This window comes from Protopterus annectens, chromosome 1.part0, assembly GCF_019279795.1.
Source record: "Protopterus annectens isolate FY-2018-M chromosome 1.part0, PAN1.0, whole genome shotgun sequence".
In the NCBI taxonomy this organism is placed as follows: domain Eukaryota; kingdom Metazoa; phylum Chordata; order Ceratodontiformes; family Protopteridae; genus Protopterus; species Protopterus annectens.
In genome coordinates, this window is record NC_056725.1 from 1,765,721,040 (window position 1) to 1,765,737,533 (window position 16,494).

The 16,494-nt window shown below is 40.2% G+C and overlaps 1 protein-coding gene across 1 annotated transcript in view; it reads left to right on the plus strand.

Moving 5' to 3' along the window:
• LOC122805359 (actin, clone 302-like) overlaps nucleotides 1–16,174 on the plus strand; it is a 305,392-nt gene extending 289,218 nt beyond the window's left edge. Inside the window, exon 8 of the mRNA XM_044075487.1 lies at nucleotides 15,457–16,174. Within this exon, the coding sequence (XP_043931422.1) occupies nucleotides 15,457–15,695 (239 nt within the window). The 3' untranslated portion in view covers nucleotides 15,696–16,174. The remainder of the gene's footprint in view (nucleotides 1–15,456) is intronic.
• Nucleotides 16,175–16,494: the final 320 nt, after the last annotated feature.

The window sequence follows — 16,494 nt, forward strand, 5'->3', positions numbered from 1 at the left end:
TGTACCTGGACTAGTGGCTTCCCCTGCTACTGACAGATTCTGATCAGGCAGTCTGGGCTGCCCACCATGGGTTTGTTTAGACCCATGAGCAGTACTGGGGGGTCCCTTTCCTGTGCAGGGATGCCCTGCTTGCTAGGTATAGGTCTCCCTTATTCAGCAACTCATCTGAAGTAGCACATTGTCTATCAGCTAACCAGATCCTCATGTCCTCATACAAAGTGCTAAGGGCTTGTTCCCTCACCAAAATGTCTGCCAGCCCTTCAGAAGTGGTGACCTGACATCCACTCACCCACCTATGAAAATACGTGCTCAGTCCAGCAACATATTCACACACACTTTCATCTGCTTTGCGTCTATGCTCATGAAACATTTTCCTATAAGTTTCAGGTGTTAGCTTAAAAATTCTAACAAACAGTTCTTAACAGTAATTTAATTAAAACAGTCAACATCAGACATTTTAGACAACATAACTAGAGCTTTACCATGGAGTAAATGGGTCAGGAACCATACCCAGAGCCTTTGGTCAACATCATACCGTTTACATACCCTCTCAAACATATGAATGAAACTATCAAAATTATCCCCCTCTTTAAACTGCAGAAGTAATTTACAGACCTTTTGAGCTTCTGGGGTCCGGTTACTCCCTTCCCCATTACCTCCACAACTCTGGTGAAGAGTCAGCATCTCCTTTTTGTGCTGCCTCTGCCTTTCCTTCTGCTCAGCTTCCAGGTGTAGCAGTTTCTCATTCTCCTTAGCCTGTAGATGCCTCAGTCTCTCTGCTACCTCTGTTTCCAAATGCCTGGCCTCCAACTCAAGTCTCTTTAGCTCCAGATGGATTTTTAAGTCCTCTGCACAAAGTTTGAGCTGTCCATTCCCTGAGTGCTGTGCATCTCCACGACCAGTCTGATTGTCCCCCTGGTTGCTGTTTTCTTATCCAGCTGAGACCAAAGTTGCAATCATGTCTGCCTCAGTCAGGTTTCCACGCACCAGTCCCCTAGCCTGGCACATCTTAGCCAGCTGGCTCCTTGTCAGCTTTCCATACTCCTCTGCTGACATGCTTGCCTGCTCTTCCTGACTAACTAAGCTAACAAAAGAAGTAAAACAATTGTGATCTGAACTCTGAGTATTCACTGCATGGCTGATTTAGAGTATAAAAACACCTTCCGTGATCACTGTACACAAGCTACAGGAATTCACACTACCCACACCACTACAAGCCAATTAGAATTTGCCAACCAATTAATATGTGGTGTGGATATCCCACCACTGCCAAACAATTAATTTTTGACGCCCATGTGCTGGCCCAGTAATCAAGGAGTCCTCACCACTAACACCAGTGAGGGGCATCCACATTGGGAAGGATAACAAATACACACACAGTAAAGTGCAATTTCCCTTAAGACCACACAGAGATCACAGTCAGTCTAGCACTGGTTTCTCCATTTCTCTCCAGATCCCCAATAAGACTCCCCACTGGCAGAGCTATAGTGTCCAGATCTCAGCCTAGTGGTCAAGCTAAAACCTCCAGCACCCTGTCTGTCCAACCAGTGCTTTGTGTCCATGCCCAAGTAGCTGACACACACACACACACACACACACACACACACACACACACACACACACACACACACACACACACACACACTTTGGGATATGAGTTATATACAAACACACAGACACTCCTGGGGAAGGCTGTCACAGGTTCTCCAGCTATGCCCCTTCTGTCCAGGATATAAGGTAGTAATCACCACCACCAACCAGTAATATCAGCTACCAATAAGGCCCTTATCAAAGGGTGTCCAATTATTACTGTGCAATATTATTATCCAACTGGTAAGCATGTCTGAACAGCAAGGCTTATATGGGGGGGCTTGGAAAGTATTACTATATACATGCAATGTACTCTAGAGCTTATCTCTACATAAAACAGCCACAGTTGAAAGGTTTAAAATATTTAATAATAAATAATAAAAACACAAGACAATACTTCTTACTACACAGTGCTAGTCAAGAGTTCAGAGGTCACAGGAAAATGCTTAAAATAATACAGTAGAATAGTTCTAACATCAATACAGAAAAAAAAACTAGTCTAATCTTCCTATTTCCTAGCTATATCTAAGATAAAACACAGTTCTAAAATAAACTTACATATAGAGCACAGGCAGAGTGTTGGTGATTTGGATGTTCTCAAGACAAATACAAAATGCTCTGAGTCTCTCTGTCCTTAAATTGATAACACAGTACTACTGACTCATTTCAGATTATATAATTTCTCTCTGGTTCCCGGGCTAACAGAAACCCAGAATGCAACAGCCCTTTTGATCTTGCACCTGGTCAGGAAGATACAGCAATAAAATACATTACACATGCAAATTCTAGCAATTAATTCTGGTCTCAAAACAATAGCAAGAATTCCTTCATCCAGATATCTCCGATCTGAGTGAGATCAAAGAATTATGCAATGCTTGACTTATCAGCTTTTTTGCAGCAGAGTGCACTGTTACATTTTTGACATTCAACATTTAAGACCATTTTCTTCCATTTAAGAGAGCAACCCAGTGGCTTATATTAATATTTACCAATGACAGAATTATCTACAAAATTCTATCTAGCTAGGCTGGCAGCCTTCACATATCTTCACAACTGCATCTATTTTTAGGGGTGTTTTATAATGAGGTAGTTTCCCTGGGTGGCCAAATTCCCAAAAGGTAGTATGATGAATTTCTTGTCATTGATTTTTAATCCATAGCTTCGGCACTAGTCATCTGTCTGTGTTACACCTTCCTGCAAGATGTATCTTAATATCTTGAAGAGTTTCTAGGATTGCTCCTAGCTTGCAATCATTTGCAAACTTGGTAAGCCAGAAGCCCTTGACAATGGCCTTTACTTCCAAAAATAGATGCCAAAAAGGAGTGGACTAAGCACAGAACCATGAGGGTTACCACTGGTGACAGGCCTCTTTGTGGAGGTGGTCTCTATAGTCCTAACTTCCTGGTTCCTGTCTGTGAGCCAGATGGCTATTCCAGCAATTTACACAGGAGTCTGTGCCTAATTCCATGAGTTTGTTTTCAGTGCTTGAGTGGGGTATTGCATCAAATGTCTTAACTAAGTTACAGTAGGAAGTGTGCACTGTTTTGCCCTCATCTATTGCCCTGGTGACCATCTCAAAGAATTCTATCAGGTTCAGGAGGCATGATCTGCCTTTGATGAAACTGAACTGGATTGGGTCCAGTGTCTGAAGTTTCCTATGCCATTGTTAATCATTTCCATGATACTTTCCTATACCATTGTTAATCATTTCCATGATAATTTCCTATACCATTGTTAATCTTTTCCATAATAATTCTTTGCATGGCTTTGCATATGAGAGTAGTCAGAGTAATGAATTAGTAGTTCCCGGGATCTTTTGATAGTATGTTGTGCAGAGTGATGACTGTTGCACTCTTCCATTTGCATGGCAAGAAGCTTATGCAAAGGCTATGGCTGAATAGTGACAACAGCGTCCTTGATAGGTCATATTTCAGACTATTTAGGAGACATCCAGGGATGTTATCTGTGGCCACTGAAGCTGTATTCTTGGCCTTAGAGAATGCATGTAAGACCTGTTCCCTACTGATAGTGCTGGGAGGTGATTATGCTAGATGGTATTTCCTTGGGGGGGTGCGGGTGGGGGTAAATTTGGAGCTGAATTTGCCAGCCAGAAGATTTGCTACATCTTTCAGTTCCATGAATGTGGCTCCATTTACTAAATGATTGGTACAGTAGTGTGTGCTGCCTTTGAAGTTTCACACATATCTAAAGAAGGCTTGGCCTGGGATGTTGTCTGTACCTCAAAATGTACTTTTTTAAATACATTTACTAAATTTTCACTTATGTCATAGGCAGACATACATCTTTATAAAAGGAAACAATCCATATAAACATGCTCATAGTTAATTAACATTATACATCACATATATTGTTTTGTACAATTATCATCAATCCAACATTACCTAAATTGTTCTGTTCCTGCCTTCCCTTAAACCTCACTCCTCCTCCAAAACATTATTCTTTATGTATTATTCCTATAATTTCCATTTTTTTTATGTAATTCGATCTGAAGTTGTTTTCATTTGGTCTTCATCCTATGGGTTCAGATCTGATATTGGATCTGACTTGGCTGAATACTACAGCTTTAGGATATGAAAAATCTGAGCTCCTTCTCCCCTACCCTTAATACCCTGCTCTCCTTTCAGCTCAGATCTCATTTGCCATGTTTTCGAACAGCACAGGACAGTGACTATCTGAGCTCCTGTTGTTTTTTTTTTTTGTGAGCAAAATTCAAAGTTTTCTTCTTAAATATTTCCTGTTTTTTGTAGTTTTCTCCTCTACCCTCTGTCCTTTTCTACACTCATGTGAGTCTGTCCTTCACTGATACTTACTTTCTTTTTTATTTCCCCTTTCTGTGTCCAATAAAAAAATAAAAAATAAAAAAAAAGCTTCTAACTAAAGTTCTGTCTCTATAGTTAAATCATTTCCCTTTGTTTAAAGGTTGTTGCCTGTGAGTTTCTGGTTTGGCAGTTACCATCTGACAATTCAGTAGGTTTTAAAAAGTGCACTATGTGTGGGCATAAAATTCCTGTCTCTGATGCCCACATGAAGTGCGTTGGTGGCCTGGTTACCTCTCACCTTGACTCATCTTGCTGTATCTGTGCTGGATTAAATCAGCATGCTTTAATTGATTGTAGGAATAAATTGATACTGAGGGTTCTGCTGCCCTCCTCCTCCTCTTCTGGTTCTCCATCCACTTCAGGGGCTCAAACTGCTGCCAAGAGGCACAAGGAGAAGAGGTCCCCAGACAGAAGTTCTTCCTTGCCCAGACAGCCCTCTCGTAAATCCTCCAAAGCTTCGGATAGCTTCAGATCCTAAGCTATTGGATCCAAATGTAAGCAAGAAATGGTCTGGTTGCAATCCCCAGGTTTTCTCCAGAACTGATTAACTCCAGGCCCAAGTCTACTCTTATCATTTTCCGAGGTCTGCCCAAAGCCTTTTTGAAATTGAGGTGGACAGAATGCTGATGAAGTTCCTCAAGGCACAAATTCAACTGGGGTCTTGCCCACTCTGTCCCCTGTTGGATCCAGTAGCCTTCAGCCTGCTTTTGTCCCCATCTCTCCTTCTACAATCTGACCCCCGACTTTGGAGTTGTTGGATCCTAGGATCACCAGTGCTGACACTTTGGACCCGACAGATATGGTTACTTCAACTCTAATGGTTGCCCTGTGTAGCTCGGCCCAACAGTTTCGGATCAGGGTAACTTTCAGAGCTGTAGTGCAGCCATCAGATCTGAGGAGTGATGTCAGCTGCAAAGTTTTTGGAGCTCTTTGTTCCCCTTGGAACCCCACCACTTGATATTTCGGCTCCAACTTGCCTCTCAGATCCAGGAGTTGTGGGAACTCATACTGTTTCTCCACCATTGGCTTCGGCTCCAGTGGGAGTTCCCTCAGATTCCTGTTCACCTTTGGCATTTGAGGTGGTGGAGAGGATTCTTTCCATCTCTAAGAGAGACTTGGCACTCCCTCCCTCAGAACTCGGTCCATCCTTGGGAGAATTTGTGCAAGAGGCATCTCTTATGTCTCCTCCTGCACTACCTGCCCAAAAGAGCTTCTAGGTTTCTTCTCAGTTGGACCACTTTGAGTCTTCCGATACCTCCCCGGAGCATCCTTCCGAGTAGGTCCATCATAAGCACATGTGCAAAAGGAGACATGTGGATTCCCCTCCAGGATCTCTCACTGAGGCACCGATTTGAAGAAAGAGGTAGGGTCTCCAAGATCCCCACCTGAGGATGTCTTGTTTGGAGACATCCTGGAAATCCTGTGCCAGAAAGGTGGGTGGTCTGTCCAAAACCCTAATCCAGACAAGTCAGTGAACCTGGAAGCCTTTGGGTCAGGCCCATCTACATCTTAGGTCTTACTCCCTGCAATCCCCTTATTGATCTCATCTCCTGCAGGGCATGAAAGGAGCCAGACACAGTGGAACCCATCCCCAAACACCTGGACAAGATCCTTAGTGCACCTTCCGATAGGCTTCATTGGACTAAGGACATCCCTGTCTGTGTCATGGTGATAGCTACAGCCACCAAAAAGGAGCTGGTTCAGGAAAGCCCCTCTGTTCACCCTCCAAACAAGGAGTCTTGGGTGGCGGACAGATTTTGGAAGTGGATGTATGCTTCAGCTACCTTTGCTTTGCAGGCACTGAACTATTTGGCACATGTGACCAGATTTCAGAGAGACCTAGTTTAAGGAACTGTCTGGTTCTGCCCCAGGGTCCATGTCTGCAGAGTAACAGAAAACATTTTCCCTCCAGATTGGACACCCTCCTTTTCCATATGGAATACATCCATGACGTCAATCTCACATACAGCAGACGGTACCTCACAGGTGGCTGGTTCAGGCATTGCCATAAAGCACCATGCCTGGATTTGGCTCTGTGATTTCATGGAACCCTTTAAGGCATCTTTTACTAATGCTCCCTTTGATGGATCATCTTTGTTTGGTCCTACTGTTAGAGACACGCTGTCCCAGAGTGAGAAGGATGGGAAGACCTGGTCTGCCATTAGGATCTGTTTTGCCACCCCTCAACGGTCCTTTTCCAGGAACCAATGGGGTGGCAAGAAGTTGTGGTTCTGAAGATCTCAAGGTCCTTTCCAGGAATCTCCAGGAGAATTTTCCTCCAGAGGCAGAGGTGGAAATGGTGATAATGGCAGACACCACCCTTGTGGCAGGGGGTCCGATGAACCAAGGGTCTCGAGATACCTTCTTGGATAGGCTGAGTTAGCAATCTTGAAGGATTGCCTAGCTGCTGTACTCTCGAAGCAGTTGGGGGATGTCTCTCTCTACACCCAATAGCCTGGGAAGCCATCACAGACAACCATTGGTTGTTGAACGTAATATCCAGAGGCTATGTCATTCCCTTTTTCTGAACCCCCTCTCCAACCAGATCCCTCCAACATTCCACCCAGTCAGAGGGAGGCTGAGGCATTGGAAATTTCAAAGTTGATTGCAAAAAGAGTCATCCAGACCATCCTCCAAGACCATTTCGGATCAGGCATCTATTCCAGATTCTGTTTAGTGCCCCCCAAAAAATGGGGGATCTCCAACCTATTCTGGATTTGACAAACCTGAACGAGTCCATTTCCAATTCGAAGTTCCGAATGGTCACAATTCAGTCCATTCTGCCCTTCCTGTAGAGGGACGACTAGATGTGCTCAGTAGACCTTCAGGATGCATCATATCAAAATGACCAGGCACTCCAGGTGGTTTCTCCACTTTTGGCTGGGAGCCAGTCATCTGTTCAGAGTGCTCCCCTTAATTCTCACCACAGCCTCCCAGGTATTCACCAAATGTATGGCAGTAGTCACAGGTCACCTGAGACTGCTAGGATTCTGCGTGTTTCCCTATCTGGACGATTGGCTTCTCACTGCCCCAGCAGGCATCAACTCCTCCAAGCCAGGGATTACTTACTGCAGCTAGCCTCAAACTTGGACATCTCCATCAGCCTGAGAAAATCTCATCTACACCTGATACAGGTGATAAACTTCATTGGAGTGTATCTAGATATGACACATTGTTTAGCTTTTCTTCCTCTGGACAGTATCTCTATCCTCAGACTTCATGTCAAAACATTCTAGGCATCCCTACACCACCAGCATATCTTTTCTAAGGGCGTTGGGCTCCTTGGCTGCCACCATAACTCTTGTTCCTATGGTTCGTCTTTACATGAGAATTCTTCAATGCACTCTAGCAGTTCAATGGTCCCTCCTTTATTATCCTCTATGCCATCCAGTCAGGCTATCTCATTTGTGCAAGGAATCTCTTCACTGGTGGTTGGTGGCTACACTCGCAGGTACTAGAGCAGGGTTGCTGTTTTACCCTTCATCCCTCAAAGGCCAAGGTGACCATGGATGCTTCCCAGCTTGGGTGGGGGGCATTTGCTGAGTAAGACAGTACAAGGCACCTGGTCCTAAAACAAATTGAATGGCTTGAATTCCCCCAACTACTGCTTTTATCCCAGCTACAAATCACTCACTCCTTACTAAATAAACCCTCAGCCTGTCCTTCCCTCTCCTCTCTAGGATTCCTCTATATTCCTACTCGTACTCTCTGATAAACTCCTTCTCGACATATACACACTTAATAAAAACATAGGCAAACAACTTTACAAAAGCATTGTGTCCCAAGCCTGGAACAAACTCCCCTCAAATATTTGAAATATCAAATCCACTAACAACTTAAAAAAAAAACTGAAAAACTGTCTTGCAGACTCAAGCTCCCACCCATGCCAGGACCCTACCTAAGCAGTAGTTGGGGAAATTCAAGCCATTAGATTTGTTTTAGACCAAGGCAGTGGTGAGATTTGTATGGTTGGTTGCTGGTGAATCTAGCTATTTTGTTGCATGTTTGTTTGAGTTTGGTTATTAAGGTGGATTGTAGATGTGTAATTATAGGAGAGCCATAGAGAAGGTAGGGAAGGAGGAATGCCTGTGCCAGAGAAGGTTTGGAGTCAGAAGACAGGAATTTTTTATTTCTATATTGTAGTTCCAATTTTTGATGTGTCTTTTTAATACACTGTTGAATATGGAGGTCAAATTTTAATTGGTCATCAATTATGATGCAGAGGAGCTTATTGTGTGATTCAGCATTAATAATAGTGTTATCAAGACATGAGATAGTGAAGATGGTTTTATGGTGGGAGACAGATTTAGGAATGAAGAGAAGGAGTTTGTGTTTTTTAGGGTTGAGGATGAGTTGGTTGCTAGTTAGCCATTTTTCGATGGTGAGAAATGAGTTTTGTGTAATGGAATGCTGGTGGGTGATGTTATTAGAGAAGGAAATAAGAATAGAATTGTCAGCATATTGTTTAAGAGAGGAGGTGCTGCAGGATGAGTGGAAGTTGTTAGTAAAGATATTGAAAAAAAAGAGACCCTAGAATAGAGTCTTGGGGACTCCTGTCTGAATAGGTAAAAAAAAAGGTGAGCAGGTGGGTTGCCATCTGACTGACTGTAACCTAATAGTAAGGTAGCTGGAAATCCAGAGGATAGTGGAGGTGGAGAGACTGAGATGAGATAGTTTAGTTAGTAGCTTAGAGTGTAAACAGTATCAAAAGCTTTAGAGAGGGCTAGAAAAAGACAGGACACCAGCTGTTTTTTGTCTCTAGCCTCTGTGACATTGTATGTAAAAGATAGAAGGGCAGTGGAAGTACTGTGATTTGGCTTAAAGCCATGTTGAGTGGGAGTCAGAAGGTTTTCCTGAATTAGGTATTTGAGAAGTTGATTGTGCATGTATTTTTCAAGGATTTTAGAGAGTGGGAAGAGAATGGCTATGGGTCTAAAATTAGAAGGATCGGTGGAGATACCCCCTTTGTGTAGTGGTGTGGTGTAGAAAGATTTCCAGATGTCATGGACAGTAGATTCTTGGAGCGATCTGTTTACAAGTATTCAGCTATGGCAGGCTATAGGGGCAGCTGCGAGTTTAAGAAAGACAGGGATAGGTTATCAGAAAAAGGTGAACATGGTTTTCATTTAGGCAGAAGAGATGAGATTTTATATAAACAGCAGCTTCCAGTTTCTCAGTTTTTGTATTATCTTTTGTTTAGACTCAGCTGATGTAACAGAATCATTTTTAGCCCATACTCCTAAATACTTCATTTTATCATGTCACCATAAATATAGGTATTGCTGAACCAGTTTACAACTGTTGCTTTTGTTATAACTTCATTAATTTTATATCCCAAAAAGAAATTAAACTGTCTCAGAATTTTCCACAACACTGAGATATCCTTTTGTAATTTTATCAGGTACAAATTAATATTGTCTGCAAATAAATCTAACTTTTTCTTGATTGCCATACCAATTAAATCCTTGAATTTCTTAGTCTTTTATTTTCTTTGCCAGTGGCTCTAACTGTTATGCAAATAACAAAGGGGAAAGGGGATACCCCCTACCTGGTTCCTCTGTTCAGACACAACTTAACAGGCAGAAACCCTCCCACTTTATTTTTTGCCTCCAATCCCTTATTTATCCTCCTGATTATCATTATTATTGTATCAGGGAATGCAAATGTTTCCATTGCCCTGTTCATAAAATACCAGATTACTCTGTCGAATACTTTCTCTGCATTAAGACTCACCAGCAATAGCTGTATTTTCTTACATTCTTCGTCTCTCTGGATCACCATTGTTTTAATAATGTTGCCAAATTTTTGCCTCCCCTCCACAAAACCACATTGATCTAGATCTATCAATTTTGACAACATCTTTGCCATTCCTTTAGCTGTTATAGTCACTTATAATCATGAAGCCGCAGTGGTGTAGCGGTAGCGTTGTTGCCTCACAGCAAGAGGTTCTCCCGTTCGATTCTCGGCTGGAGCGCCTTCTGTGTGGAGTCTGCATGTCCTCCCCGTGGTCGAGTGGCATTCGAAAGACATGCGTAGAATGGGCGTGCCTTCGTTGAAGGTTGGGCGTCGAGCTGGCGCCTCGGCACCCATAAAAAAATCTACTGCCAATCATCAGCAGACGGGAGTTCTGCTGTGGCAACCCCTAACCGAGAAAAGCCAAAACAACAACAAGTGACTTATAATCATGGTTTAAAATTGAAATAGGCCTACAGGGACCTGTATCATCTGTAAGCATTACAGCCACTATAGCTTTCTTCCAGGATGTTGATGCTTCCCCTCCTTTTAAAATGCAGTTAAACAAAAACTTCCAGATCTTTATCACTTTCTTCCCTCCTAGTTTTCAGATGTCCACAGGAATTCCATTTATTCCTGGGGACTTTTCTTCAGATTGATTATACTTCACCCTTCTTATCTCACCTCCTCCTATCTTAACTGTTAATTGTTAAGCCTCATCTACCACTAACATTGGCATACTTAAGTCTTCCATAAATATTTCCCTGTGTGCTATTTATTGATTTCCACATTTCTCTGCTTTATACAAATTTTCATAAAATTTTCAAAATCTCTGTAATATCTCATAGGATCTCTGGTTATTTTTCTTGATATATGCTGTTTAAGTTTGGCAACAACTCCTCCTGCTTTCTGCTGCCTAGATCATTATGCTAAAAGTTTTTGTGCTCTGGAGTTGTCATCAAAGCACAGCTGCTTAACAGCAGTCTTTATAAATGTGTGCATATTGTCCAGATACTCCCTCATTTTCTCTTTAGCATGCAACATTTGCACCTCTTCCTGTTTTGTGAGATTCCCTTGTTCTGCAGTACTTTAAACTTTGTCAGCCTGTCTAAATAAGTATTGTTACTTCTTAACCATATCCCTTTTCTTTTTTTCTTCCCTATTTTTAAGATCCACTTTCATTTTATTCCACTCACTAGCTATACCTTCTGAAGAAATTTCTATCTTCCCTAATAACTTTCGAATAATTTCTACTGCCCATTCCTTTAATTCTTCTCTTTTTGAGGTAGGTAAAGAAGTGTCAGTGTCTCATTTTTATTTCATTACTCTGCATTTTTGCCTTAGTTGCCATTAGCGCATTATGTGAAATATTTATTGGATGCTAGTTAAAGCTTTCAGTGAAATGCACATGTTCCTGTCAAATATAAATTCTCTCTAGTCTAGCCCAGTTATTGTACCTTGGTGAGTAATATGTAAAGTCTCTCCAAGCCCCTACTACTGAATTCACATCTTCCATACTAAATATTTTCATAAAGTTCTTCACAAATCTACTCTGTTTTCTTATATTTTCTCTTCTAGGTCCCCCAAATACATCCTCAATGTTGCAAATCAAGTTCCAGTCAATCTGTGTAAGTAATATTGCATGCTAAAAGCTGATTATTTCTCCCCAAAATTTCTTAAGCTTCATAATAGCAGTTTTAGGTGGAATATAAATATATGCCAGTATAATCCTTCTCCTGTGCCAGTAGCCCCTTACTACCACAAATCTACCACTATTATCATTTCTTTCCTCTTCTATTTCTAATGGAGCTTCTCTAGCAATTAGTGTAAGTACTCACATTTTCCTTTGTCCCTAATATTCTGCCTACTATCCATCCTGAAATCCATATTCATATGCTGACTTCTTTCCAAATGTGTCTCCTGCTATTTGCATTCTGCATTTCTTAATATAATTCACTACTCTTACCTTTTTGTCTTATACCTGTGAGGCCATTCACATTCTAAAACAATATGTACAGTGCAACTGTTATGATAAGAAGTTATTATTCCTACCTGTTATATATGACAGCTTTTTAAACATCTATTTTCAGCTTTTGTGTTACATGCACCCACTAATGTTTGGCAATTTGACCTTTTATGCAGTTATTTCTTGTTATCTCCATTTAAACCTATGTCACATTTTATAAGACTTATGAAAACCTTCAAACAAAAGGAAATACACACTCAGAACACCCCAGCAACTTATTAACTTAAAAAAACAAACACACAACACTATGTGCATCATCAAATAATGAAGTTTAACCTTCCTGATAGTAACAGTTGTCCCAAATCAAGGACTGAACCTGCAGGCATTAACTAACTTAAAATTAAGGCTATCCATGCTATGATGTATATTACAGCCTGTTCTCTTTCTTGCAGTGATTGCTGTCTGTTCCCATCTTATCTTAATCCCCTTCCAGATGAGAAAAACAGCTTATATGCTTTCAGAAAAATTCACTTTTAGCCTTAAAAAAGTGCTTTGGCTATCTTTAAAACTAAATTATATACTGTTCCAGTAAATGCATCAAAGAAGTTAGGGACCATCTCTTATTCACTTCCAGTAATTTCAAACTTCATGTTTTGCTACTTTGCTTGCCTTTGTACCTTTTAATTGTACTTTTCTTTCAACAGGCAATGTCCAAATGTGTTGATATTTATTGTGTTCACCTGTAGTCAGCTTTTTTTCATGGGTGTATAAGAAAATAATGTAAGATAGCCTCAGTTGCAGGAATATCAACTCGCACTGAACATTTATTTGCAAAATTAAAACTATTCACTACATTCATAGTGGTCTCTTGTTTTCAAAGCTCACTCACTTATAAAAACGTATTATATTAAACCAAGGACATTAATCCAGGCATTTACCTGTGCAAAAGTAAAATGTATTTATTTTATATATTTATTTATTTAACATTTGTTTACCAAGAAAGTCCAACTTGGAACAAAGCCAATTTTCAGTGGAGGTCTGGGGAGAAATGCTTGAGATGCATGTCTTTGTAATGTGGGAGGAAACCAGAGTACCTGGAGGAAACCCACACAAATGCAGGGAGGAAATGCAGACTCCACACAGAAGGCACCCCAGCCGAGAATCGAACTGGAGAACCTCTTTTTGTGAGGTGACAATGCTACCACTACACTGTCCGAAATAAAACATCTCATCTCTACATATGTTATAATCAGTGTATTTTTATACCCCTTCCCCACCCCAGCAGCCCAGGATTATAGCATATGAACTTTAATGTGATTTTGTCCAGCCTTTCTTCTCTTTATACATTTTGTAATCCCTATATTTCCTAAAACTAACAAAGAAAAAGTACTTGTTTATTTTAATATCTTTATCACATACAACATTTACTAAATTACTGGACGCCATCTCTTGTACCAGTGCTGGAGTTTGAACTGCTTTTTGCTTAACAGCTGCAGGATTCTTCCCAGTCAGTGTTTTCTCTTCACCTTTTCTAGTTGATTTTCTTTCAGGCTCTCTTAAGGTTCTTCTTTGCTGGAATTCAGGCATTTTGCTTACTAGCCATTGGCTGAATTTTACTAAAATTGGCAGAATTACTGGCTCTTGTCTATCAGTTCATTTTTTCACACTGGGAGAGATTCATTTAAGTTGTTGATCAGTGTGCAGCCATCTTGGAAACCAGAAAGGTGTCATTCTTGATAAGTTTTAATAGTTAAGTAAGGAGAAAATCAGTGCATTGTTTCACAGGTAACCAGTTAGCTTTTTCAATGGTTTTGCATTGGTGTTCATTTCTTGTGGAGGGAGTGATAAATCTAAAAATGGCATTTGAAATGGACTGATTGGTAGATGTATTTCTTTCACAAGCTGCATCAATTAGCAGGAGACAATAATCTATCTGAGCGAGTAGAATGCCTTTAGCTCTGGCACTTATACAAGCTCTGTCTAGATAAGTGGAGATCATATTAGCCCGGAAAAGGAGAAATTTGCTTTTCTGTGTGTAGTCCAGTGGAGCTGGAAGTTTAGGAAGGGGTTCAACCAAGTCCCTAAGTTTTTAAATAAAGAGACATTTTCAATAGTGTTATTATGAAGAACAAGGATTTTTAGAGACCTGGAGACAGAGGTGAGCTTTTGTCTAGTGCAAAATGCATTAATTTTGTTTTAGAGGAGTTTAATAATAATTCTTTATCACTAACCCATTCAATAAAGGCATGAAAACAATCTGTTTATCTTTGATGCATTGAATAAGGGAATTAATATCAGTCTGAAGTTTGAGTTCAAGGGAAGAGAGAGAATGGCTGAAGTGGAATAAAGCTATATAAGCATAAAGCAGGAGGAGAGAATGAAGTAAGTCAAAAGTAAGTTTGTTAATGTAGATAGAGAAGAGGAGAGGTGCCAGATAAATCTTTGGGGCACACCTTTCTGCAGACAGACTGATGTAGAGGTAGATGAATTGAAATTAACTGAGAAGTGGAGGTTAGAGGGGGTAGTATTTAAAATGAGGCAATGTGTCATCACTAATATCTATTTAAGTGAGATAGTCTAGGGAAACTGAATAATCAATAAGATCAAAAGCTCTGGTGAGGTCAATAAAAATTGCTCCAGTAGTTAGGCCTTTGTCAATTCCAAGAAGAATGTTGTCACTGAGACTTCAAATGGCTGTGGATGTACTGCAACCAGACCAAAATATGCTGCTTTTGAGAGAGAAGCTCATGTTGGTTGATGTATTGAGTGAGTTGCAAATAAAGTTTTTTTTCCAGAGTCTTTCCTAAGGAATGGAGAATCGAAATGGGGTGAAAGTCTGATAGATTGGAGGGATGGGTTTATTTAGGGAGAGGTTTCACAATAGCATTCTTCCAAATACTGGGCATAATATTAAAAGGATTTACACAGGTTAAAATATGTTTCAATGGAGTTATGATGTTGTCTCTACAGCAATAAGTAAACCAAGTAATACTTAAGGCAGATGCCCTCAACCAGCTTTCTAAATGTAAATTTGTTGCACAACATGAAGGGCTTAATTAAATATTTTTCAATTAGTTTTTTCGTAAGGTGTTACACCGGATATTGGCAGCCTGTGTTCTTATAATCCGGGTGTATCATATTGTCAGTTGATGGCTGTCATTGATGTGGTGCTGGTAACAGTGGGATTCTACTATTTTTTGTAACTCTTTTATATCTCTTAAGTGACTACTGCATATTACTATTGCACCACTGAATTATGAAATCCTCTAGCTGTAAGAAAATGTTCATGCTGTCATTTTATATCCTGTAAATATTTATTTTTTTTAGGTGGTACTACTCTGTTACCCGGTTTAGCTAGTCGATTGCAGAATGAGATTTGTTCCATGGTATCCGGGGATGTGTCAGCATCAGTCCATGTAAGACGCCCTGTGGATATGGATGAAGACTTTGTAGTATGGAGTGGTGGAGCCATGCTGGCAAGTCTACCTGCATTTCGTTATGCTTGGATTAGTCGGCAGGAGTATGAGGAATGTGGTTCAAGTATTGTATATCGAAAATGCTTCTGAACTGTAAAAATGTAATGGTATTCTTTTTACCTATAAAAGGTACATTGAATGTATTTATTGCAGACATGCTTCAGACTAAAATTATAAAAGTCAACCTAAATGCCTCTAGAACAGTTTGCAGATATTGATCAAAGGTTGAGCAGAGGAGTATCCCATTTAGGTAGTATCAGTAAACGCTACATTACATCATTTTAACAAGGCTGCTGTGTGAGAGTAAATATATATTAGATTTGGTCAATTAATGTATGTCATTTATATAATTTTTTCTTTATTTTGGCCTGGTATTTAGAGCACACATATGCTGCCCTATTAACTTATGTTATATATGACATTATACATGTATGAGCCGTTATGATGGTTTGTTCATATCTTCATGTTTCTTGGGTGATTTGCATACTTTCCACAATGTTTTGAATAAGGAGAAGTGTATTTGTATTTGTGTATTTTATTTATTTATTTATTTATTTATTTACATTTGTTGACCGGGAGTTTCTGACTGGACGTAGGTCCATTTTCAGTGGAGGCCCGGGGAGAAAAGCTCCACAGTTAAAATAAACAGACAGTAGTTACATTGGATTACATAGCGATTAACAATTTAACATAGCAATTATTTACAACATATTTACAGATGAAGAACATAGTACATCAGTAGACAACTAGAATCTTTATCTGTGAAGTACATAACAGACATTAACAAATGTTACAATAAGAAGTTCCTGCTGTATAATAAGTACTAGGCTTATGAGCATATGAGCTTACTATAATCAAGGTAGTTAGTGGAGTGGAAAGAAAGATAGTC